At 50.1% G+C, this 23,619-nt stretch overlaps 1 protein-coding gene across 2 annotated transcripts in view; it reads left to right on the top strand.

Moving 5' to 3' along the window:
* The window catches only part of MAPRE3 (microtubule associated protein RP/EB family member 3), a 47,916-nt gene extending 27,412 nt beyond the window's left edge, over positions 1–20,504 (top strand). The window contains exons 2-7 of one of the 2 annotated variants that reach the window (XM_060026962.1): positions 15,481–15,608; positions 16,671–16,816; positions 17,408–17,564; positions 18,896–19,050; positions 19,177–19,329; positions 19,571–20,504. In XM_060026962.1, the coding sequence (XP_059882945.1) occupies positions 15,488–15,608; positions 16,671–16,816; positions 17,408–17,564; positions 18,896–19,050; positions 19,177–19,329; positions 19,571–19,639 (801 nt within the window). In that variant the 5' untranslated portion in view covers positions 15,481–15,487 and the 3' untranslated portion in view covers positions 19,640–20,504. Of the gene's footprint in view, positions 1–15,480; positions 15,609–16,670; positions 16,817–17,407; positions 17,610–18,895; positions 19,051–19,176; positions 19,330–19,570 lie in introns of both variants that reach the window. The other variant, XM_060026961.1, reaches the window with a different exon arrangement.
* The last annotated feature ends 3,115 nt before the right edge of the window (positions 20,505–23,619 follow it).

Genomic DNA, 23,619 nt, shown 5'->3' with positions numbered 1-23,619 from the left:
AAAGAAGAGGAAAACACAGGCAGGACACTCTATGACAGAAGTCGCAGCAAGATCCTTTCTGACCCACCTCCCAGAGAAACGGAAATAACAACAAAAATAAACAAATGGGACCTAATGAAACTTAAAAGCTTTTGCGCAGCAAAGGAAACCATAAACAAGACGAAAAGATAACCCTCAGAATGGGAGAAAATATTTGCAAATGAAGCAACTGACAAAGGATTAATCTCCGAAATATACAAGCAGCTCATGCAGCTCAATATCAAAAAAACAAACAACCCAATCCAAAAATGGGCAGAAGACCTAAATAGACATTTCTCCAAAGAAGATATACAGATTGCCAACAAACACATGAAGAATGCTCAACGTCACTAATCGTTAGAGAAATGCAAATCAAAACTACAATGAGGTATCACCTCACACCGGTCAGAATGGCCATCATCAAAAAATCTACAAACAATAAATGTTGGAGAGGGTGTGGAGAAAAGGGAACCCTCTTGCACTGTTGGTGGGAATGTAAATTGACACAGCCACTATGGAGAACAGTATGGAGGTTCCTTGAAAAACTAAAAATAGAACTACCATACAACCCAGCAATCCCACTACTGGGCATATACCCTGAGAAAACCATAATTCAAAGAGTCATGTACCGCAATGTTCACTGCAGCTCTATTTACAATAGCCAGGACATGGAAGCAACCTAAGTGTCCATCGACAGATGAATGGATAAAGAAGATGTGGCACATATATACAATGGCATATTACTCAGCCATAAAAAGAAACAAAATTGAGTTATTTGTAGTGAGGTGGATGGACCTCGAGTCTGTCATACAGAGTGAAGTAAGTCAGAAAGAGAAAAACAAATACCGTATGCTAACACATATATATGGAATCTAAAAAAAAAAAAAAGGTTCTGAAGAACCTAGGGGCAGGACAGGAATAAAGACACAGATGTAGAGAATGGACTTGAGGACACGGGGAGGGGGAACGGTAAGCTGGGACGAAGTGAGAGAGTGGCATGGACATATATACACTACCAAATGTAAGATAGATAGCTAGTGGGAAGCAGCCGCATAGCACAGGGAGATCAGCCCAGTGCTTTGTGACCACCTAGAGGGGTGGGATAGGGAGGGTGGGAGCGAGAGGGAAGAGGGAGGAGATATGGGGATATATGTATACGTATAGCTGATTCACTTTGTTATAAAGCAGAAACTAACATACCATTGTAAAGCAATTATACTCCAATAAAGATGTTTAAGAAAAAAAAACTATTCAGAGGAAAAATGAAAAGATAAGAAAAAGAAAACACCAGAATTGTGATTCCAGGAAGGAAACGCTAAGGATTCTATTTAAGCGGTCCCTTCACGACCTTACCCTGACCTCCAGAGAGGCTGCACGCAGAGTGTGAGAAGCAGTATCCTGAGGAAACTGAGCTCTCTGCGATCTTTCCTTTGAAGGCGTGGTTTGAGGCTACCGTCAGTTACTACCACCGTGAGGGGAGAGAAGGGAAGAGAATGTTATGTACGTGTGAGATCTGGAAAAACCTTCAGCGTTACAAGAAAAGAAAGCAACCCTGATTCCCCATTAGTGGCCAAGCTTTTGGTTCTTAGATCAAGGCCCAGTTTTTCTCCTTCTTGAATTATCCAACAGTCTCTTTTTCCTAGAGTGGAAACCAACAGGCCAAAATGACCTCATTGAGAACAAGACATCTAAAAGTAGAGCAGCAGGATTCAAAGTATTACTCCAGTGACTAGAAATATGTGGGAGAGAAAGTAATAGGATTTCACTGGGGGTAAGCCTGCCTGTTGAGAAACGTTGTGTATTTTCAGTGAGCTACAAACATTGTACAGCATGAAGGACCATCAAATTTAAAGGACACCTTAAAACCAAGTGGATAAAAGCCCCCACTAGCTTAGCCGCTAGGACTAATTCCCTTAAGAGAGCTAAGTAGGGCTTGCCACCGTCAAGAGAGACTGCAGTAGACTTGATGTCTGATGAGTCCCATGAAACTGACTCATAACATCAACAGTTTATCCAGATCTCACACACACGGACAGACATATTTATGGTAATTAGGTGGGCCCAGAGTGGGAGGTTGCTGAAGGGCTGATTTAACTCACAAAAGGCCTCTTCATGTTGAGATTCCCAGGGAAGGAACTTGTATACCAAGGACTTGATTAAGTTATAAATGTGATAATTTCAGAAAAGTTGGAAAGTTTTGAACGGCCTATAATCAGAAGTAAAGGATTTACCTCCTTGGGATAAATCATGCCCGGGTAATGAACTTTACTTTGACAAAACTGTAACTTCTCTTTAAAAACCGTATGTCCTTTGGGACTTCCCTGGCGGTCCAGTGGTTAAGACTCCGTGCTTCTGCTGCAGGGGGCACAGGTTCGATCCCTGGTCAGGGAACCAAGATCCCGCATGTCGCGTGGAGCGGCCACAAAAACAAAAACAAAAACAACTTATGCCCTTTCTGAAAGAAAATAATAGCTAGAAACAGTCTTAGAGCTTCCCTCATCTTTGGGATGCGACAAAAGGTCATCCACATAAAGAATCACAGGGAAATTTAAGGTCCTTGAGGTTGTGGTTGAGGACTTGTGAAAGGAGGAATAGCCTCAGATCTTTTGGGCAGAACAGTCCAGTTACACTGTTGATTTTCCCAGAAGGAGGCAAACACATGTTGACTATTTTGGTCTAAAGGAACACGAAAGAAAGCAGAACATGAACCTATGACTGTAAAGTATGCCACCTCAGGAGGCACTAGAGATAAAAGAGTATTTGGTTCTGGTCAGGGAATGACTATTCTATATATGGCCTCAAGGTCCTGAGTAAATCTGTATCCCCACACCTTGGGTAGGGTTATTACGAGGACTTGTTCAAGATATGATGTGTCCTTTCTCTATTATGCTTTTGACTATTTATTTTAGTCTTTCTTTAGCTTCTGATTTAAGAAGGTTTTGTGCAAGTTTGGGAAGAAATTTAGACAGGTCACTCTGCACCTTAATGGATTCAGCCTCAGTAATCCTGCAAACGCTTGATGTTTGAAACTTTGTTCCCCTTTCATTTTAAAGCGCCTCTCAATTTTGTTCAGCTTGAAGGCTGCCTGAACTGGCCACCATGATTCTAAAGCATGCTTGCTGAAATTATGCCACCTAGAAAGATAAATTCACACACTTGGGTTACAGTATAAATGCCTGTAAGAAGCAGGAGCCTGGGCTGGAGGGGCACAAACTTAGGTTTAAACTGAGACAAACCCATAATTTTTGGAATAGTCAGTCGGAAGCGTTGCTTGTGTACCTGTGTTTTCTCAACCCCCTCCCCAACCTAATGCCTGGGTCTCCCACCTACAAAACCCAATCAGATTTGTAGTTCCAGAGGACAGAAAAGTATGGAGAGATCTCTGCCAGAGCCAGACTGTCATGGACAAAGCAAGAGAAGATTGAGGAAGGTTCTCACAGGGTTTTTTGTAATTGCCCAAAACTGGAAACAACCCAGATGTCCTTCAGTGGGTGAATGGATAAACCGTGGCATATCCATACTTGTACCATTGTTTGGACTACTATGCAGCAATAAAAAAGAACTATTAATCCGTGCAACAGCTTGGATGGAACTCGAAGGTATTATGCTAAGAAAAAAAAAGCCGATCTCAAAAGGTTGTTGTATGATCCCATTTCTGTAACATTCTTAAAATTACAAAATTATAGTGATAGAAAACATATCTTTGGTTACCAGGGATTAGAGTAGGAGGAGGGCATGGCTATAAAGGGGTAGCATGAAGGAGTTTCTTTGAGGTTCTAGAAGAGTCTGTGCCCTAGCAGAGTGGTGATTACATGAATCTGTACATGTGATAAAAGTTCATAGACTGGACCACAACAACACAAAATAAGGGTGAGTGTAAAAACTGATGAAATCCAAATGAGGTCTGTAGCTTAGTTAATAACGTACCCACGTCAATCTCCTGGCCTTAACAATTGTCATGTAAGATGTTATTGGGGAAGCTGGATGAGGATATGTGGGAATTCTTTGTCCTATTTTGCAATTGTGAGTCTAAAATTATTTCAAAATAAAAAGTTTACGAAAATTTGGAGGGGCACTGATTTCTGCAAGCAGCACTTGGGAATCTCTTCAGTTCTTACCGGAAAAGATAATATAAACTAAAGCCTCAAGAGTTATAAATTTAATGCAGTTTCTAAGCATTGTAATTTCATTTTCTATATTTTTGATTTGGAAATTACACTCAGCTACTATTTTAACTATAGTAGTGTTACAAATATTTTTGTATTGTTACAGATATATACATGGGGGAAAACATCCCTTGCTGAGTTTCCCCCAGGATGGAATAACTCCCAGCTGCCTTACAGAGCTCTCGGTTGTAGCTTCTGTCTACCTTTAACCACATCTCCTTCTGCCCGCAACATGCATTCTGGGGTGAACTATTTGTAATCCTCTCCTTCCTCCCAGTCTGTTCCTCTATCCTTTTGACTCTTATTTGCTTGATGAGCTTTTCCTTCAAGACCCAACTCAAACTATGCTTCCTCTAGAAGCCGTCCCTGACCCAGGAAGCAGAGCTGCTCAGCAGCATGCCCTTCCTGCATCTGGGGTTGTGTAATGTGTCGCCCTTTGGTTATTATGTTCACGTGTCTAACTCCCACCCTAGTCTGCGAACTCCTCAAGGGGCCAGACTGGGTCCCTTTCCTTTCCTTAGGCCCCATGCCTGGCTCAGTGCCTGGAACACACACTCCATAAACGGTGATCAATGAGTAGGTGAATCTGAGGCTCTGGAAAGTCCTTAGTAACAAATTTTGTTTATTCTACCCTTCCTTAATAATTTTCAACAAAACTAAAGACCAAAAGGGGATTTGATTAACCACAGTTAAACAACAGTATATTAATATTTAAAACATTTTCCAAACATTCAACTTAGTCAAGACTTTATTATATTAAAATTTGTTCCCATTCTTTCTTTTCGTTCATGACACCATGTTGTAAAAAGCTTTAGTAAGACCATGAGGTTGCACTCATGAGCCTCCTTAGACAGATACGATCTAGAATTTAAGGATAGGACATGAATTTTCCAGATTTTACTGAAAGAAGCGAGGTGTTTTCCGCCTCGCAAGCCGTCACTCTCTAGTCCACCTGCAGTGCTGCAGCGGACCCAGTGGCCTTGGTGATGAACCCCTGATTTCCCTCCTCAGCATCCTCTCGGGCAAATGATCCGGGACTCTGGAATTGTCTGCAGGTCTAGCTTCTGTCCTCACACTCCAACAGAACGACTCAGAGTTTCATCATTTCTTTTTGCACAGTCTAATGACTATTTCTCTATCCAAGGCCTGGTAACTTCATTAAACAGGGCAGGTAACCTCCTCCTTGAAATTGGTCCCTCCCTTGGCTCCTGGGACACCACGTCCCTCTCATTTCCTCTCTTGATTGCATCCTCTAACATTCCTCTAAGATTTAATCATTGGTCTCGTGCTCATTTTTCAAATAAAAGTAATAATAAACATGTTTCCCAAGTCCCAAATTTTCCATATTCTCTTCACTGCTTTCTGTTGTCCTGTCATCTATAAAGGCCTAAGTTAGGTGCCACCTACCCCCAGAAGCCATCTAACTACTGAGGCCCCACTCATCCTTTACACTCTCCTGGAGCACTTAAAAGCCAAATACCCTTGCACAAGTCAGTACTTCATATATTCTCTTGGAACTATAAAACAAGGAAATCTCTTATTTTATGAATTACTCTTATTTCTTCAACCAAACAAAGGCTCCTTAAGGAGAAGACCCATGACTTAAAATCATCCCATGTCCGCATGGTGCCTTGTGGGGTGCTTAGCACATTATGGTAGTGGTCAGTAAACACTCGCTGAGTGACATTAGAGCAATGTTTCAGTAGCTTGGAAAGAGAAATATGAAGAAGAAAAACCGGGACTTCCCTGGTGGCGCAGTGGTTGAGAATCTGCCTGCCAATGCAGGGGACATGGGTTCGAGCCCTGGTCTGGGAAGATCCCACATGCCGCAGAGCAACTAAGCCCATGAACCACAACTACTGAGCCTGCGCTCTAGAGCCCGCAAGCCACAACTACTGAGCCCGCGAGCCGCAACTACTGAAGCCCGTGTGCCTAGAGCCCGTGCTCTGCAACAAGAGAAGCCGCTGCAATGAGAAGCCCGTGCACCGCAACGAAGAGTAGCCCCTGCTCACAGCAACTAGAGAAAGCCCACGTGCAGCAACGAAGACCCAATGCAGCCAAAAATAAATAAAGAAATAAAAATGAAAAAGACTCAAAATTAGAAAGAGCACTATGGTCTTTGGCACACGGTGACTGTCAGAAGAAACAGCTCCTGACTGGGTTGTGGCAGGTCATCCTCCAGATCAGCTGGAACCCCATTCAAGGATCGGACTGAGGTCGTGGCTTTGGGACCAGCCTGCTCTGCAGGGTCTTGACTCCTGCTACCAGGTCTGGGGTCAAGGGAAAGAACAGTTGAGGAGGTCTAGTCTGGTGATTTGCTAAACCGTTTCCTATGCTAGGACCATAAGGTTCACGGTGCAGTCACTGGTAACAGGAAAGGCAGTTATAGCTCTCATCAGGAGAGGTGCAGCTGCTGGCCATTCTGCAGCCTGCGGCTTCCAGCATGGTCCTCAAGACCAAATCTCCACATCCTGTGGCCGGGAAGAGCTTCTCGAGACCATCCAGCTCCTTCCCAGATACCTAGGACTGTACTTAGAGCTAGGCATTATATTCCTTATTAAATCATAAATAAGGCTGCGTAACTCTGAAAGCTCACATTCTAATATTTAATAACCTTGTCACTGGCCTAAATCTAATTTTGGCTTTTTGTTTTTAAGCCTTCAGTGGAACTCTGCCTTCCACAAATATGTCTTGAAAATAATTCGGGGACCCTTGGTCTTCTCTAATTCTTTGGTTCCTAGAAGAACTCCCTGCAGTTCCCAGGTCTCTACCCTCTGCGCCCAACGGCTGTGAGGGAAACACCAGGTCTTTTGGTCCTGCAGGGGGTGTTGGGCATGCCTCAAGCAGGCTCCTTGAAGAATACCAGATCTCCAGTCAGACAACTTGGCTTTAAATCCTCGCTCTAACATCTCCTAGCTGCTTGACTTTGGGCCTCAGTCTCCTCATCTATAAAAAGGGGACAAAACAGTCCGCATTTCATAGAGCTGTTACGAGGACTAGGTGAGTCATGCATACAAAGCGCTGAGCAGAGGCCGGCACACAGCAAGTACTCGGTCAGCGTTACCAGCATGACTGAGGCAGACACTGAGAATCCAGGGGCACCTGTTTGAGAAGCAGGCGCCCAACACACATCCAGCTTCAGGCCTCCGAGACTGTAGAACACCAGTCTGAGAGGGAGACAGGCTACACAGAACTGTGCTTTTTCTGCCCCTTCTGCCTGGGGACTGCCATCTGGGCTTCCTGAAGCTGGGCCTCTAACCACGATCCTTCCCCAACTCCAGATTTCCCATATATTCTGCTTTGTAGATGCATCCTACCGGCCAGGAAAACTGGAACAGATGCTGTGGGATCAGAGGAGAGAGAACTCTGAGGAGCTTGCCAAAACGTTTCCCACTCCTGACACGGGGCTATGCCCGTTGTCACTGGGCTACCCCTTCCTGCCCGGGCCCAGGGGGGGGCTGAAGTCACCTGTTGGGAAAATCTGCAAATTTGTTACTCCTTGCCCTGCTGGGTCACACATCCAGATTAATTATTCTGGGGTTGCATGGGGGCAATATGTGCAGGCAGGGATGAATGGTTCTGAGAGACCGGAAGAGCCCTGCCGGCGGGTCACAAAGCCCTGGCAGACGCAGCCAATCACCTTCTTCTCATGGCTGACCAAAGCCCTGACTCACGGGGAGGCTCAGACCACAAAGCTGCATTTAAAAAGTGGAGATGGGGCAGGTGGAGTAGTTCCGCGGCTGGTGGGGAACCAGCGCACGCCTACTCCAGCAGGTCTAGGACAGGGATCTGGACGGTGTAAGTTCAGGTAGGGACTGGAGCTTCTCCAGGATTCTTTTCTCACGACACTTTTAGGTCATGTCGCTCTTCCCTAAGATCCTGAACCCCGCTGAGGTCCCAGTCACTGGAGTCCTGAACGTGTCCTGCTGAACACGATCTAAACTCTGAAGAGGCAGATCTGGGTAATGCTGCCATGCCCCCTTGTAGCTGCTGTCCCGGGGAAGGAGTCCTCTGGGGAGTCCTGGCCAGATTGCTCTATCTGGTCATAACTCAGAGGGTTCATGGAAACCCGGGAGGGGAGTAAACAGAACTCGTCACTTGCTAAAATGAATCCGTTTTTAGTAGGATCCGTGTCGGTGGGCAGGTAGAAGGTTAAACCTTTCTTTCCAAAGGTTCTCTACTGGACATCTTTAAGTTCCACAAACACCTACTTTTTAAGTCAACAAGCTTCCACGATGGGAGCTGCCATCAAAACAAGGCTACCAGCAGCAGGCTCCTGGAGCTGTGCAGTGCGGGGAAGCGAGGCTTAATGTAGAACATGTGGCTTGGCCATGGGCTCAGCCACCAGCTGCCTGTGAGACTTTGAGCAAGTAGTTGGAAGTATCCAAGCCTCACTTTTCAAGCCTGAAGAATCAGAATGATTCTCTTGAGCATGGGATTGCTGTGGGGTTAATGAGGGACCCCGTCGGTGGGAACCAGAGGTTAATCCTCTCTCCACTTTGGGGGCTGAACAACCTTCGTGACAGGTAGAGGATGACTGATGTGTCTGACTCCTGTTCTTCCCAGCACCCTGGAAAGCTCCCCACAGAGTTCCGATCAGGGTTCTGAGCAGGGGGAGAGCAGGGGCAGGCGTGGCTTTTGGTTGTGACCCTCTGGCAGCTATGCTGGAGCTCTGGTGCCCATTTCTTTCCTTAATTAGTACTGGCTCAGGGCCCCGGACGCAATAAAATATTGCTGAATGAACGAATGAATGAATGAATGGGAGAGGCTGAACTGCACTGTGGGGTTTCAGGTGGCAGGTGGGCTCAGAAGGTGTGGTTTTCTGGCCACATTCCCTATCTGTTGACCCCAAGGAGCAGGAGAGTAGCAAGCTGGCTGCGCCTGCTGGCCACACACAGCCAGATGCGGCACATGGATGAGCATGAAGCCCCGGGATGCTCAGCAAGAGATTGAAAACCACCTCTTCCTCTGATGCAAGGAAAAGAGAAACTATAGAACATGGCGATATAGCTGCCGGACTCCTCAGAGCAGGGCTTCGGGGTGGATCTGAGAACAGAACTCGGTACCTGTTGGGAGGATGCCCCAGTCAGACTGGCTCTCAGTCCAGCTCTGTGCACACCGCCGGGGAGGGGATTGCTGGCCCATCTGCGGCCTGAACATAAAGAGAGAGGGGGGCTGCAGCGGCTGCTGGGACGTGTGGGGAAAGGAACGTTTGTGTCTGTGGCACTAGTGGGCCTGGTGTCTCCTTACTGATCCTTCATGCTTCAAAAGCAGTTCTGGTCTTGGGGGGCACATTCAAGCCATGTCACTTTATCTTCCTTTCAAATGATGTTTCTTCAGCCCGTGTGGCTGACAGCTGTCATCTGGCCAAGTGGCATGTGCTCCCCTTCTCTGAAACTGGAGTCTATTCAGCCTACTTTCCCTCAACCCCAGGCCCAGCCCTCCTCTGCTCTCAGAGCCCCTCCCCACCACAGCCAATCCACCCGTTTTATTTCCATGCCTTTGTGACAGACTGCTCATTTAATACCCTAACCTTTCCGCCAGCAAGTCTACCTAACAATGTCCAGAACAAACCTGACAAGGTTCAACATTGGTGCCTCTGTCCTCTCTCGTGCAGACTCTCATTCTGCGTGTCCCTGAGACTCGACTCTACCTGCCCCCCCGCAGGCGATGGTCGTTCCCCCTCAGTGGGGACGTGCACGGGAGGGGTACGTCCAGGCCTGCCCCCCTTCCGATAGCTTGTCTCCTGGTCTGCCATGGTGGTTGAAGTTCCCACCATGAATGCTGCTCTTGCGGATTTAGCATTTGTCTCCCAAAAGCCTTAGTTATCATCTCAATTTCGAATATGAGGAGATGAAGGCTCTGGGTGCAGCCACTTGCTCAGACTCCAGATCAACCACTGACAAGGCCAGAGCATGAACCCAGGCCATCTGCACCCAGACCCTTCGCTCCTCCCACACCATGGCACCAGGGAAGGAAGAGCGACTTGATTTTGCACAGCTCTAGTGCAGGATGACTTGCTCTGATTTAGGCCGCTGAGCATTAAGAGAAAGGAAAGGAAGTGTCCCAGGGACAGGGTTGGAAGACCCTGCTATTGTAGCCCTTGGAACAGAGCCTGCCTCCTCTGGGTGGTTGCCTACCATTCTCTCAGGGGAGGAGAAGCAGCCCTTGGTTACAGGTGTAGTCAACTTTAAGAGTTGTCTCAGACATGGTCTCTGCTGGACTTGGAGGCAACTGGTCCACTTGGGGCTAGATGCTTGGGCCAATGCTTTATATGCCTCCTCCACCCCCAGAAGCTGCTCTGATTTGAATCGAGGCCCGAGTCAACCCCCAATACAGTAAGTCATCAGAAGTTGGACCCGTTGATGAGTTTAACTTATGGCTTTGGGGAAGCGGGAGGTTGGTTTAGTTGAGTCCAGAATCTTAGAGTGGGCCTAGTGCCCTAGGCCACTCTAGCTGGTTCAGTTCTCAGAGGACACCTGGGTCAGGAACAAGGACTCCACTCAAGCCCGTGCCCTGACACCACCAGGTTTTGACCAAACCAGGCTTCCTCTTTGAGGGACAAGGTCAAAGTTAGGGGCTCTTCTTTTTCTAAACTGAGCTAGGGAGAGAGGGATTTGGGGATGGGAGAAACTTTTAAAGGAGTCTTTGCCCAGGACCTGGGTGCCACCTGCTGGCCATAATTTAGTTGTATTTATAGGGCCAAATCTGGGAGAGGAAAATCAAAAGGGCATCCTGCCCTCCCCACCATGATGAGGAAGAAGGGAACTAGGAGGCTGGTTTCTTCGTGACCGCCCCCCGCCCCAGCAAGTGTGACTGAGAATCCTTGCAGAGACCCCCAAGTGTCTTGGATGAGTCCTCCTGAGCCAAAATGGACCTCAGCTGGGCCAGAGGGTAGCATCCCCTGAAAGAACCAGAGCCAGTCGCAAGTGGAGACAAAGCTCTGCCCCAAAAGCGCCACAGGAGGTAAAAAGCATAATTGCTGGTTTGGCCCTGAGAGGAGCCATTCTTTTCCAGCTTTCTCCTTACAGGCACTGCTGGCTCTTTGGGGACCCTAGATTCAGACTAATCAAAGGTGTGGAAAATGCCCTTCCATCATCAGGCACGGACAGAGCTGGGAATTTCTGGCCAAGCTGAGAAGATTTGGGCATTTTTCCAGTACCTGTGTAGCTTTTGGTGACTCTTAGGGCCCTGATAGCAAGGTCTTTCGTTGTGTTCTGGAAGGGAGACTGGAGATTTTTCATACTTACCAAGGAGGAAAATAGCCAACGCTGTACCCCAGGGAGGTCACAAAACACCCCAATATCCCAGCCTGTGCCATTGCAATGCAGGCCAGGCAGTCCCAGCCAAGCACATGCATCAGATGAGGACTTTGGTTCTAATACCTTGTTGTGCACCAGGAGGAGTTTTTAAATTATATAGATATAAAATAAAATAACTATAAAATATATAGCTATACACACACATATATATAGATAGAACACTAACTATATTATACAGTCAGCCCTCCATATTCGTGGGTTCCATAGTCATGAATTCAACCAACCATAGATGGAAAATATTTGAAAAAAAAATTCCAGAAAGTTCCAAAAAGTAAAACTTGAATTTGCCATGAACCAGCAGCTATTTACATAGTGTTTACATTGTATTAGGTATTATAAATACTCTAGAGATGACTTAAAGTATACAGGAGGATGTGCATAGGTTATTTGCAAATACCATGCCATTTTACATAAGGGACTCGAGCATCCACAGAGTTTGCTGTCCACGGTGGTCCTGGAACAAATCTCCCATGGACACTGAGAGCCAACTATACTATACATTATATATAAGTAGATTGGTATATATCATATGTAGTGTATCATATATAGTTATACATACTATATATGAATATGTACTACGTTATATATAAATATATATTAATGTATATTTATATAGTGTGTTATATATAATTGCATATATACTATGTAATAATATACGTGATGTGGTTATATATAATATTTAGAGAGGCTAGGGAACCACAGGAAGGCTGCCCTCAGGTTAGAAGACCCTTGAAGCTCAAATGATTTCAGTCAAAAACTGGAGGATTAGTTTAGACTAGGACCAGTGCCTCTGCTTTTCTTCAATAATCAGCACTTGAAACTCATACACAGTAAACAGGAAAAAAATCCCTAAAGTGGCTCAGGAATTCCCAGGGCCAACCTAAGACCACCCTATACCTCCCAGAACCACCCCTGACCAGCCCAGACTCTGTACCCCAGGAGCACAGGGACAGAGCAGCCCCCAAGACCTCATGCAGAAATGAGTCCCAAAGCCTGTGGTAGGCCAGTATCCAGAATGGCTTGTCCCCTCCGCACTGAGATCCCACAGGCCTCTGCAGACCCCCGAAGGCCTGGCAGGTTCTGACCATTCTTATTGGGGCCGTTCAAATCCATTCTCCAGCTGTGCATGCTCTCTCCTTGCTGACTTTCTGTAGCACCTACCGTTTTCACCACACTTTGGGGCATTTGGTTATACTGTTCTCCTGTGTGTTGGTCTCCCCAGTGAGACTATAAACTCCTTGATGACAAGGGCAAATCTTTCTGTTTCTCAGAGTCCCTAACTAAATACTCATCAAAATACAATGCACTTGCCTTGACCCTACCCATCTGCCTGTCTAATCAAGTCTGGTGTCCAGGCGCTCCTGCCACGCCTGCTGAGGTTACTTTAGGTGAGTTCCCTGGAAATTAAGAAGCACTCTCCTAACTCTAGTCTCTGTGATTGTCATTCACTGAGAATTGATCTAGAACCCCAAAGTGAATGAAACAGCCTGGCCATTGAGTTTACAGTCAGGTGGAAGGGACAGACAAGAGAATGTGATCAACGCCATGATTGAGTAAGCTCAGGGTGACAGAGAGACACAGATGAAGGCCATGTCTCCCTGCACAGGGGCTCAAAGAACGTGTCTTGGAGGAGATGGAGCCCAAGCTGAGTCCAGAAGGTTGAGTAGGGGAGGGAGGGTCCCGGCCAGAAGGTGATAAAAGATGGTTCAGAAAGAGGAGAAAAGGTGAGGAGGTGTCACTTAGTCATTCAACAAATTTGCTGAATACCTTGCCTGTGACAGGCCTAGAAACACCACTACTGGCTTTGAGATGCTAACTGATGAGGGAGGCAGGCATTTCAGCAAGTCCAGTGGTTAGTGCAAGGGTCAGGTTACAGGGTGGTGGCTCAAAACCACTGTGTAAGAGGGGACTCAAGTGCAGTCAGAATTACCCTCAGAAATCTCTGGAATTGTCAGCTCCTGAGTCCTTAGAAGCTCCCAAGATGATAACTTTTGTTGCTCTTGGCTTTTTGGCTCTGTCTGGCTTCCCTTTCCCTGGGCAATGAAGGACAAGGTCTATTTTTAAGAGGAGGAAGGACTAAGAATAAACAAGAGGGTTTCTTGATTTTTCTTCAAAAAATTTATTGAAGTTAAATGTGCATCTAGCGAGGTTCCATTATATATACTTGGGGTGAGGCCATGGGGCAGCACAGCCTAGCAGATACCAACTGAGCCTCTTCTCTAAAGCAGCTTCTCTAATTTAACTGTGCCTGTAGACCCTCTTGGTCAAGCAAGTGCAGTTTCTGACTCAGTAGATCTAGGGCGAGGCTCAAGAATTAGAATTTCTAACTTGAAATTTCTAACAAGCTGGTGCCCATAGAGCACCAAAGCTGCTCCAGGGACCACAGTTTGAGAACCTCTAGAGCAGAGAATGAGTGGACTTTGGGGGTGGTGGCTGCATGCCAGGCAGAGGGTGAGTAGAGAGCTGCCCATGGCTCCCAGTTGGGGGATCAAAGTAGAAGACAGGGCTGGAGAGGGAGGGCTCATTGAAGAGCTTCATAAGTGATGGGGAGGGGGTCACATTATAAGAGCAGGTGCCCACAGGGGACCCGGAAGTGGGATGGGTGTATTCTTCCTTCAGGGAGACAATCTGCGTATTAAACCTAAATATTCTTCACTCCAGAAATATGTACTCTCACAATTGGTGAAATACGCAGTCCTATTTCTCCATTTATGATAAAGACCTAGTCACAAGAAATATTTCCCTCTCTCTTAACAGTGCAAGTCAGTAATAACAACTGACACTTGACCTCTGCGTGGGGATGGGGGAGGGTAAGGAGGCGCTTACACCCACTGGTGGGGGGGTGGGGTGGGGGGGCGGGGGGGGGAAGGGGGGATGGGGGCGTGGCCAGGGCTGCTTTCACATAGATCCTGACCGCAGCAGTGTCAGGGATGGACTAGGGGGAGGGAGTGCCTGGGGGCCGGAAGGCCCCCTAGGAGGCTTCTGCTAACCTTGGCTGGAGAGAATGGATGCAGAAACCCCGAGGCAGCAGGAGGCGAGGCGAAGAGCAGGGCACACTGGGAAGGCAGAGGAGCCGGGCTCACTGAATGATGGGCTCTGAGGATGAGGGGGAGAAGGCTGTCTGGGACGACCCCACAGGTTTCCAGCGTGGGTGACTGGGTGCCTGGTGGTGACATTCACTGGGATAACGAATACAAGAGCAGAAGCGTGTATTGAGGGAAGTTTCTGGATAAGCGGAATTCAGGTGCCTGTGGATCGGCCAGCAGGCCACAGGGATTATAGGATATGAAGTCGGAGCAGAGGCGAAGATTAGTCAGCTTTCTAGAAGCCAAATCTGGTCAAGTACTGTCTGCTTAAAATCCTCTAATGGCTTCCCTTGTTTAAACAGAGAGTCCAGACTCCTCCTCATGGTAACCAAAGCCCGTCGCTACCAGCCCCTTCCAGTCTCGTTGCGCCACACCCCAAGACAAACACCCGCTCCCCAGGCCTGCTGAACAGCTCAGAGTCCCGGAATAAGCCATGCCTTTGTTCTTGACAGTCCTGGGGCCTGCACTGCCCTTCTACCCCATCCCCTGTATGTTGAGAAAATTCGTACCCCTTTCAGGCTGCTCTGAAGTCTTCGCTGACCCTGTCAAGCAGAAGAGATCCCTCCCTTCTTTGTGCCATCCCCGAACTTTGCATGTGCTGCTTTTCCTGCCCTGTCACTCCCTGCTGTGGGGATTTGCCTGTCTGTAAACTCCTTGGACGCAGAGACCACGTCTGACTTCACCACTTCTTAGCGCAGGTCTAGCATATAGCAGACACTCACCAAATGTTTCAAGAGTGAATGAGTACCCCTTCTCCAAGAGGTAAACTGCTGGTCTGGAGGAAGATGCTTCTCGTTTCCCCAGAGACCCTCCAGCTCCCCCTCCTTCGGGCTCAAGAACAGCACAAGGCCCCCAGGGTCTTACCTTGCCTTTCTTCTTTCTTTACAGCTGGGGTATGGCCGTCAATGTGTACTCCACGTCTGTGACCAGTGAGAATCTGAGTCGCCATGATATGCTCGCATGGGTCAATGACTCCCTGCACCTCAACTATACCAAGATAGAGCAGCTCTGCTCAGGTGGGAGGCTGGGAATCGGGGGGAAGTGGGCTCTGCTGGGGGGACAAAGGGGGGTAGGCAGGAGGCAGAACAGCCACAGCAGACAGTGGAGCTTGTAACTGGGATTAAGGAGGAGTGCTGCGGAGCCCTCAACTAGCCAAAGTGTTTGGAGTTGGAGTAAGGAAATAGGGGTCTACGTGGGATGGAAAGAGTAAAAAGCAAAGAGCAGGGGCTTCCCTGGTGGCACAGCGGTTAAGAATCCGCCTGCCAATGCAGGGGGACACGGGTTAGAGCCCTGGCCGGGAAGGTCCCACATGCCATGGAGCAACTAAGCCCGTGCACCACAACTACTGCACCTGCACTCTAGAGCCTGCGAGCCTCAGCTACGGAGCCAATGTGCCACAGCTACTGAAGCCTGTGCACCTAGAGCCCATGCTCCGCAACAAGAGAAGCCACCGCAATGAGAAGCCCGTGCACTGCAACGAAGAGTAGCCCCCGCTCACCGCAACTAGAGAAAGCCCGCACGTACCAACAAAGACCCAATGCAGCCAAAAATAAATAAATTAAATAAATAAATGTATTTTTTAAAAAAAAACAACCCACAGCTTCCTAAGGAGAGGTTAGGTTACTGTGTTAAAAAAAAAAAAAAGCGAAGAGCAGGAGAGGCACAGTAAAGGGCTGCAGAAGGGGAGCAGCAGTGGGGGCAGGCAGTGAAGCCAGAGGTCACGTGCACCAGGTCCAGCCTAGCCACTTCGGTGGGGGGGAGGGTCCAAATCTCAGCTCTTCTTGTAGTGCAACCCTGGACAAGTCACCACACCTCTCCAGGTTTCAGTTTTTCCATCCATGAATGGAGATGACATCAGCTACCTAACCAGGGTTGCTGTTAGGATTAAAGCCCAGGCATGCAGTGTTTGATACGGTGCTGGTACATATTTGCATCACTGTATGGTAATTGCTCTCACTCTTGGGAAGTCTGGCCCCGGCTCTGGGAACAGAGAGAGAGAAGAGGAGACGGAGAGGTTTGGGGGAGTAGCCCCAGTTGGCCTGGGGACGTGAAAACGAGCATCTTGTGTTTCTCCACAGGGGCCGCTTACTGCCAGTTCATGGACATGCTCTTCCCTGGCTGTGTGCACTTGAGGAAGGTGAAGTTCCAGGCCAAGCTAGAGCATGAATATATTCACAACTTCAAGGTGCTGCAAGCAGCATTCAAGAAGATGGGTGTTGATAAAGTAGGTGCCTGCGCTCTGAGGGGCCCCGAGGAGCTGTGTGACCCTGGGAAAGAAGATGGCCCGCCAGCCAGGGCAGCAGGGGCTGTTGGGGTCCATCCAGTTCTCACGCCTCTCTCCACCCCGACTCTCCAGGGGGAATGTTCCCCCAGCTCCAGGCTCAGTGGAAAACCCCACAACTTTGACATCCCATCCCGATGACATTCCTGTCCCTTCCTCCTCTCTGGACCCTACACCCCAGCACTTGAGCCTCGTATATTGGTCCTATTAATTCCTCCTCTGGAAGGCCCAGGAAAGGTCTCTTGGCTCACTCGACTGCCTCAACGGCCCAGGACCCTGGTTCCAGCAGCCCTCACCCCACATGCAGGCCCAGCACCAAGGGATGTCTCCCCACACACTTCCTCCTGTGCCTGGAGGAAAGGGCCTGCCGCCTACCCATCTGCCCTGGTGGCACGGGAGGGGGGCCAGGTGGAGAAGGTGGAGGATGCTGCAGCCCAGGGGCTGGCTTTCCTGAGAGCAGTGGCCCTCTCACAGAGAAAGGCAGCCCTGCAGCAGCGGGAGGTTAAAGTTCTCTGCTTATGTGGTCTATTTCAGATCATTCCTGTAGAGAAATTAGTGAAAGGAAAATTCCAAGATAATTTTGAGTTTATTCAGTGGTTTAAGAAATTCTTTGACGCAAACTATGATGGAAAGGATTACAACCCTCTGCTGGCGCGGCAGGGCCAGGACGTAGCACCACCTCCTAATCCAGGTGATCAGATCTTCAACAAATCCAAGAAACTCATTGGCACAGCAGGTAATGTGCCCGAGCTGGGGGAGGGAGTGTGGGGGGCCGGGCCGGAAGGGCGCTACAGCCAGGAGCGGCCCCTGGGCCACCGGCCCGGCCCTGCCAGCCTAGAGGAGACTGTTATCACGGAGTTCAGATGACGCCGCCTGCTGCCCGCTTAGACCAGGGGGAGTCACAGTAGGGAGGAGAGGGCTCCAGAGACTGCTACAAAAGGAGAGCCACCGGCACCGGCCAAGGTGGCAGCTGGTGATGGGAGGCCCCGGGGCACTTCCCTCTGTAGCCCGAGCCAACTCCTCTGCCTCAAGATGATGGGGCAGCCCCTGGCTTGGTCCCTCTGTCCAGGTCCATCCAGGCCAAGGGCCTGGGCCGGCACTACAGACACTTCTTGCCCCCTGCCCACTTGACTCCCCGGGGATGGGAGTTGGCCAAGCTTGACCATATCTTCCCCCATTTCCAAAATCCCACAGCCCTAAGTCCTCAAGAGATGAGTCTCTGGAAACGAGGCTTTGTCTGGGTTCCAGAGGAGAAGGGGAAAAAGCAACAGGGCCTTTGGGGGATGGGAAGGTTGGCGAGAGCAGAGGCGCAGCCCCGCACGCGTCTGAACCCGTCATAGCAGAGCGGCTCCTCTGTGTGTGCTGCTGCCCGCCTGGGGCTGCCCCCACTCCTCTGCTTGCTTTGCATCAGAAGCTCTGTCCTGGGAGCCGCCATAGCTGGACAATAAGTGGCCACAGCATGCCGGGTGTGCAGGGGAGGAGTGGGGTCCCTGAATCAGGCCCAGCAGAGGGCCCAGAGACCATCCTGAGGCAGGGAGCCCAGAGGGGCAGGGGCAGGCTTCTGTGATCTCCTCCAGAAGGCACCCCCGGGGAGGATGGCTGTGGGCTGGGGTATCTGTTAGCAAAGACCCAGCGAGACCCTGTGCCAGCTGCTTTTCCCCAGGCCCCGGCTGTCAGTGCAAGAGGGCCCTCAACCCTCCAGCCCCACTCCCCAAATTCGCCATCCCAGTTCCCTCCTCTCCCCCTCAGGCCAGCTCTCCTCCCTGCCTACACCTTACACTTCCTTTAGTTCCCTGTAGCCCCTGCTCTCCCAGGCTTGCCAGAGGGCTGCCCCGCTGCTGTGGTGTCACGTGTGGCCGTGGCTTGAGGCCTAGCTGTAGATGCCCATCTGAGAGGGAGAGGTGGGGAGGGCGAGAGTGCCTGCCTTTCGCATGGGCCTGCCCCGCAGTCACACCAGGCTGTCTCGTGCCACGTGAGCTGTGGGCTCACGCAGCCCCGATCTGACTTTTCTCCTCTGGGCAGTTCCACAGAGGACGTCCCCCACAGGCCCCAAAAACATGCAGACCTCCGGCCGGCTGAGCAACGTGGCTCCACCCTGCATCCTCCGGAAGAATCCTCCATCAGCCCGAAATGGTGGCCACGAGACCGATGCCCAGATTCTTGAACTCAACCAGCAGGTGAGTGGCGTGGACGCTGGCAGCTGAGAAAGCCCCGCCACAAAAGCCAGGCCCCCGGGGCGTCAGGGCGGGAAGGGAGTCCGAGGCGGTGGTCTCTGGCTTGAACACCACCTTCTCCCCGAGCAGCTATTGGATTTGAAGCTGACAGTGGATGGGCTGGAGAAGGAGCGCGACTTCTACTTCAGCAAACTCCGGGACATTGAGCTCATCTGCCAGGAACACGAAAGCGAGAACAGCCCCGTCATCTCGGGCATCATCGGCATTCTCTACGCCACCGAGGTGAGTCCCGCCAGTGCCTGCTGAGCCTCCCGCACTCCCGCCGGGCCCTCACGCCAGAAGGGGCCTTGGAGAACGTGGGCCGATGAGGGCAGCCAGCCGAAGTCACCAGCCCAAGGTCTCCCAGGGCGTGAGCAGGGCAAGTAGGACAGGAACCTGGGCCCTGGCTCCCAAGCTACCCTCAGGAGTCCGCACCCTCAGCCTGCCTGCCTGACTCACCTCCTCTCTCCCTTCCACCCTCCAGGAAGGATTTGCACCCCCGGAGGACGATGAGATCGAGGAACACCAACAGGAAGACCAGGACGAGTACTGAGGGCGGCTCCAGCCCTGGCTGACTGCACGGCTGCCGTGCCCCTCACCCCGCTCCCATGCCCACATTATAATCCTTCCCTGACAGCCAGCTGGCCGGGTGCTTTGTGTCAGTGCCGTGGCCCTGGGGAGCCTGGCGAGCAGGGCTTGGGGGTGGGGGGCAGGTGAGCAGGTAAGGGCCCCTCCTCCTGTGGCAGAGGCCCAGTTGGGCGGGATCCCTGCCCACTCCCCACCCCTATTTATTTCCGTGGTCTCTGTGCTGTGTCGGCCAACACTTCCCAGGGGGCTGCTGCCACCCACCCCAGCCAGCCGCCTGCTCCCCTGACAGCCAGCAGCTGTATATTTGACAAAGTCATTGGTATATTTTTACTTACTGGATTTTCCTTGCACTTTACCTGTTCTTTTCCCAGGGCTGACAGCACGGGCTCTGGGGCAGCGTGTCTGGCTTGGCCTCCCTTCCCCGTTGCCAGGGCTGTGGCAGGACTCACCGATTCTTATTTATTTTGTCTTTTGACTTCCCAGTAGTTGAGGGAAAGGCTGATGTCAGGAGAGGGATAGGGTGACTGAGGAGGGGGTGCCTTAGGCCCCGGTGGTCAGGGAGAGCGAGGGGAGCACGTGAGGGATGAAAATGACCTCCTGGCACCAGGCTTGCCCACCCTCGGCCCCCTGACCCCAGCACCGAAGCCCAGCACTGCCCCGAGGCCCCCAGCCACTCCCCCTGCAGCTTGGTTCATACCACACATTCTCTGCCTGGACCCTCCTGTACGTCTGCCTCCCCTCTGCCCGCCTCCCCAACCCCTGCCCCTCGGGCCACCCAGCCTGCATACGTGTTCACTTTTATTTAAATAAACTTGTGTGGTAAAAGTCCATACCACGTCTCCCTCAACTGAGCCACAGCCTGGCTCTCAGCGCTCTTCTCCTGAGAGACCCCGTCTCCAGAGGCGATGGCCATGGAGCACAGCACCCCTGCCGTCCTCCCTCGGGCCCAGAAACCGCCACTGGCTTAGCCTCAAGAGCCCAGCTCTGACCTAGCCCCCATCTCCCAACGCTGATGCCCGGGCTTTAAGGGCTTGCCATTCCCTGAAGAGGAACAAAGTTCAGGGCCATGGCTGTGACGATGGGCAGCCCAGTAAAGCAGCTGTGGGGTAACAGGGGGGCCTGGCTGAGAGGTGCTTTGTTTCAGTCCCCTTTGGGCCAGTATGACTGCATATTGTCCCCCACCCTTGTCAAAGCTCGTACGCCCCACAACAGTGATCCAGCTGCGGACAAGGGCTCATGTGACAGAGCTGAGTGAGCTACAAAGAGCAACGGCTCTAAGAACTGAAGCCCAGAAGGAAAGCAATGTCCAAGGGGTTCCTTCCACAGAACAGGCTCTAACGGGAGCCGGGAACTCTGTCACGACCTCCGTACAGCCCTGCAATCCTGGTGTGTGCCGGCCAAGGGCCATGATAACCAGTGTCCCGGAGGCCCCGAGGGCGCTGAAATGCATGTGGATACCGGGCCCATTCAAACAGAGCCTTGGCTGTCATCTAGAACAGTCCTGCATTTACTGATGAAAGGACTGAGAACAATATGTGACATGGCTTGCTCAAGGTGGTAAAAAACTAGACTAGAACTGAGACCTCCTGACTCAGGGTTCAGGGCTCACTCACAAAGACCACAGAGGTGTGACCTCCAGAACGTTCCTCTAGCTTCAGACTAGCCCTGGTAGATGTTTCCTTGCCATCCTGAGTATGCCTGCGATACCACGGGGATTGTGTTTCTTCCATGGCCCTGCTCCATGACCCTCCTCCCAGACTGCCACCACTTCTCAGATGACTCCAGTTATAAGCCTGAAATAAGCAAACTGTGTCTGTTTGTTCCTCATTCACTTCAATTCCTCCGTTTGACTGCCACCCCCACGCACAGAGACTTCTGATCTTATTCTGCTTTTCTTCTCCAACAAGTTCCCTGCCTGCATTTATTTATCATTATGATTTTTAATTCCTGTGCCTAATTTTAAAAGGCTTTTCCCCCCACCATTCCAGGTAGATATAGTAAAAGGATAACGTAGTTTCCCTGCGTTGCCCAATGTTCATTTTCAGGCCGAGACCTCACCCTGCTGGTTAAGTGGGTGTGGTAGACAGAATAACACCTCCCCCGAGATGTCCACGTCATAATCCCCAGAACCTATGGCTATGTTAGGTTACATGGTGAAGGGGAATTAAGCTGCAGATGGAATTAAATTGCTAATCAGTTGACCTTAAAATAGGGAGAGTATCCTGGATTATCCAGGCGGGCCCAATGTAATTGCAGGGGTCCACAAAATTGGGGCAGGGGCCAGGAGGTCAGAGTGATGCAATCTGAGGAGGACGTGACCCGCCATTGCTGACTTTGAAGATGGAAGGGAGCTATGAGCGAAGGAATTTGGTCAGCCTCTAGAGGCTGGGAAAGGCAAAGAAACTCTCCCCTAGAGCCTCCACAGTGGACCGCTGCCCTGCAGACACCATATTTAGCCCAGTGAGACCCTGACAGACCTCCCCTTCCAGAACTGTAAGATTAGAAGTTTGTGTTGTTTTAAGCCAGTAAGTTTGTGGCAATGTGTTACAGCAGCAATAGGAAACTACTACGGTGGGTCAAACTGCTTCAGTGAGCTCACTCTTCTTCTCGCCTCCACACTGGACACCCACCCGTCCTCCTCTTTTGATTCTTCCCTCAAACCCCATGGGTACCTGCCTAAGCCCACCTCCATGGCTAGTGTCTAAGGCTGCTCTTTGAACACCCAGAGCTCAAGGATGTGAAGCCACTGCCTCCTTCCCAATGTCTGCAACATTTAGGATGGTGAACCATAATTTTCTGTTTACACAGTTGTCTCCCACACAAGCTTCGAGTTCCTCTCAAGCAAGTGAGGTGTGTCCTCTAGCTCCACCTAGCACCATGCTAGGTGCTTAGGTAGAGAAGAAGGTGCTTAGGAAATGCTACTGGATAAGTAAGTGAATGACTTCTATCCCTTAGATGCCAAGTCACAACAGATGACCTGCCAGACTATTCTAAGGAAAGATAGGAAATAAAGCCCCTCCCTTTCTATACATTTCCACCATGGAGCAGCCCCCTTCTTTGCCTCTATGGAAAGCCCATTCTGTTTCTCTTCCAAGAACAGTGTCTCTTCTGTGACCATACATGTGACACAGAAGAGGCAGAACAAAGAGAAGATAGTGTCTGAGTAGAGCTAAACCAATGATCTGAAAAAACTGAATTGATTAATGATCAGCTCAAATCTGTTCCTTGCCAAAAGCACTGCATCTCAGAGGCAAAGTCAGCTACGGTCAGGCCTGAAGGGGCTGGAGGGCAGGCAGAAGGAGGCAGCAAGAGCCGGTTGTATCCCCCTTCCTGCCTTTCCCCCACCCCATCCCATCCTTCACATATCCCCATTTACCTTCCCAAAAGCAGATGTGCCCCTTTCCTACTGGCTTCCCAGGGTCTGGAGGACAAAGTCCGAATTTGGCAGGCAAGGCCCATGGCATATGGGCTCAGATCCATTTCCAACCGCATCCTCTCCAAAATCCCTTAAGCACTGTCACATTGAACTACTTCCAGTCTCCCAGCCTTGCCACGCTGTGTCCCACCTCTAGGACTCTGCTTAAATCAATAAATCCATACAACTGGCCTGTTCTCTCCACTTGTCCTCATCCCCAGCCAATGAAAATTTGCCCATTCCTCAGGACCCATCTCAAGGGTCATCTCCTTCAAGAAGCCTTCTCTAATCCCCTTCCTAAAGGAATTCATCACTCCCTAAGCTATTCGTCCTGTGGGAAACTGAACTCTATTAGTTCTTACTATAACGGCTTGCCTGTCTTGTTCCTCAGTATGGCAGGTGTGAATCCCATCCTCAAATGTAGGAGTGTACATGAAATAGCACATTTCCTTAATCGTGATAGATCCCTTCCAGTTCACCTTCGCTCATCCTCCCCTGCTGGGATGCTTCAAGTTTTGAGGTCTCACGTG

The sequence above is a fragment of the Delphinus delphis genome, chromosome 12, assembly GCF_949987515.2.
Source record: "Delphinus delphis chromosome 12, mDelDel1.2, whole genome shotgun sequence".
Classification (NCBI taxonomy): Eukaryota; Metazoa; Chordata; class Mammalia; order Artiodactyla; family Delphinidae; genus Delphinus; species Delphinus delphis.
This window is presented reverse-complemented; position numbering and strand designations above follow the sequence as displayed.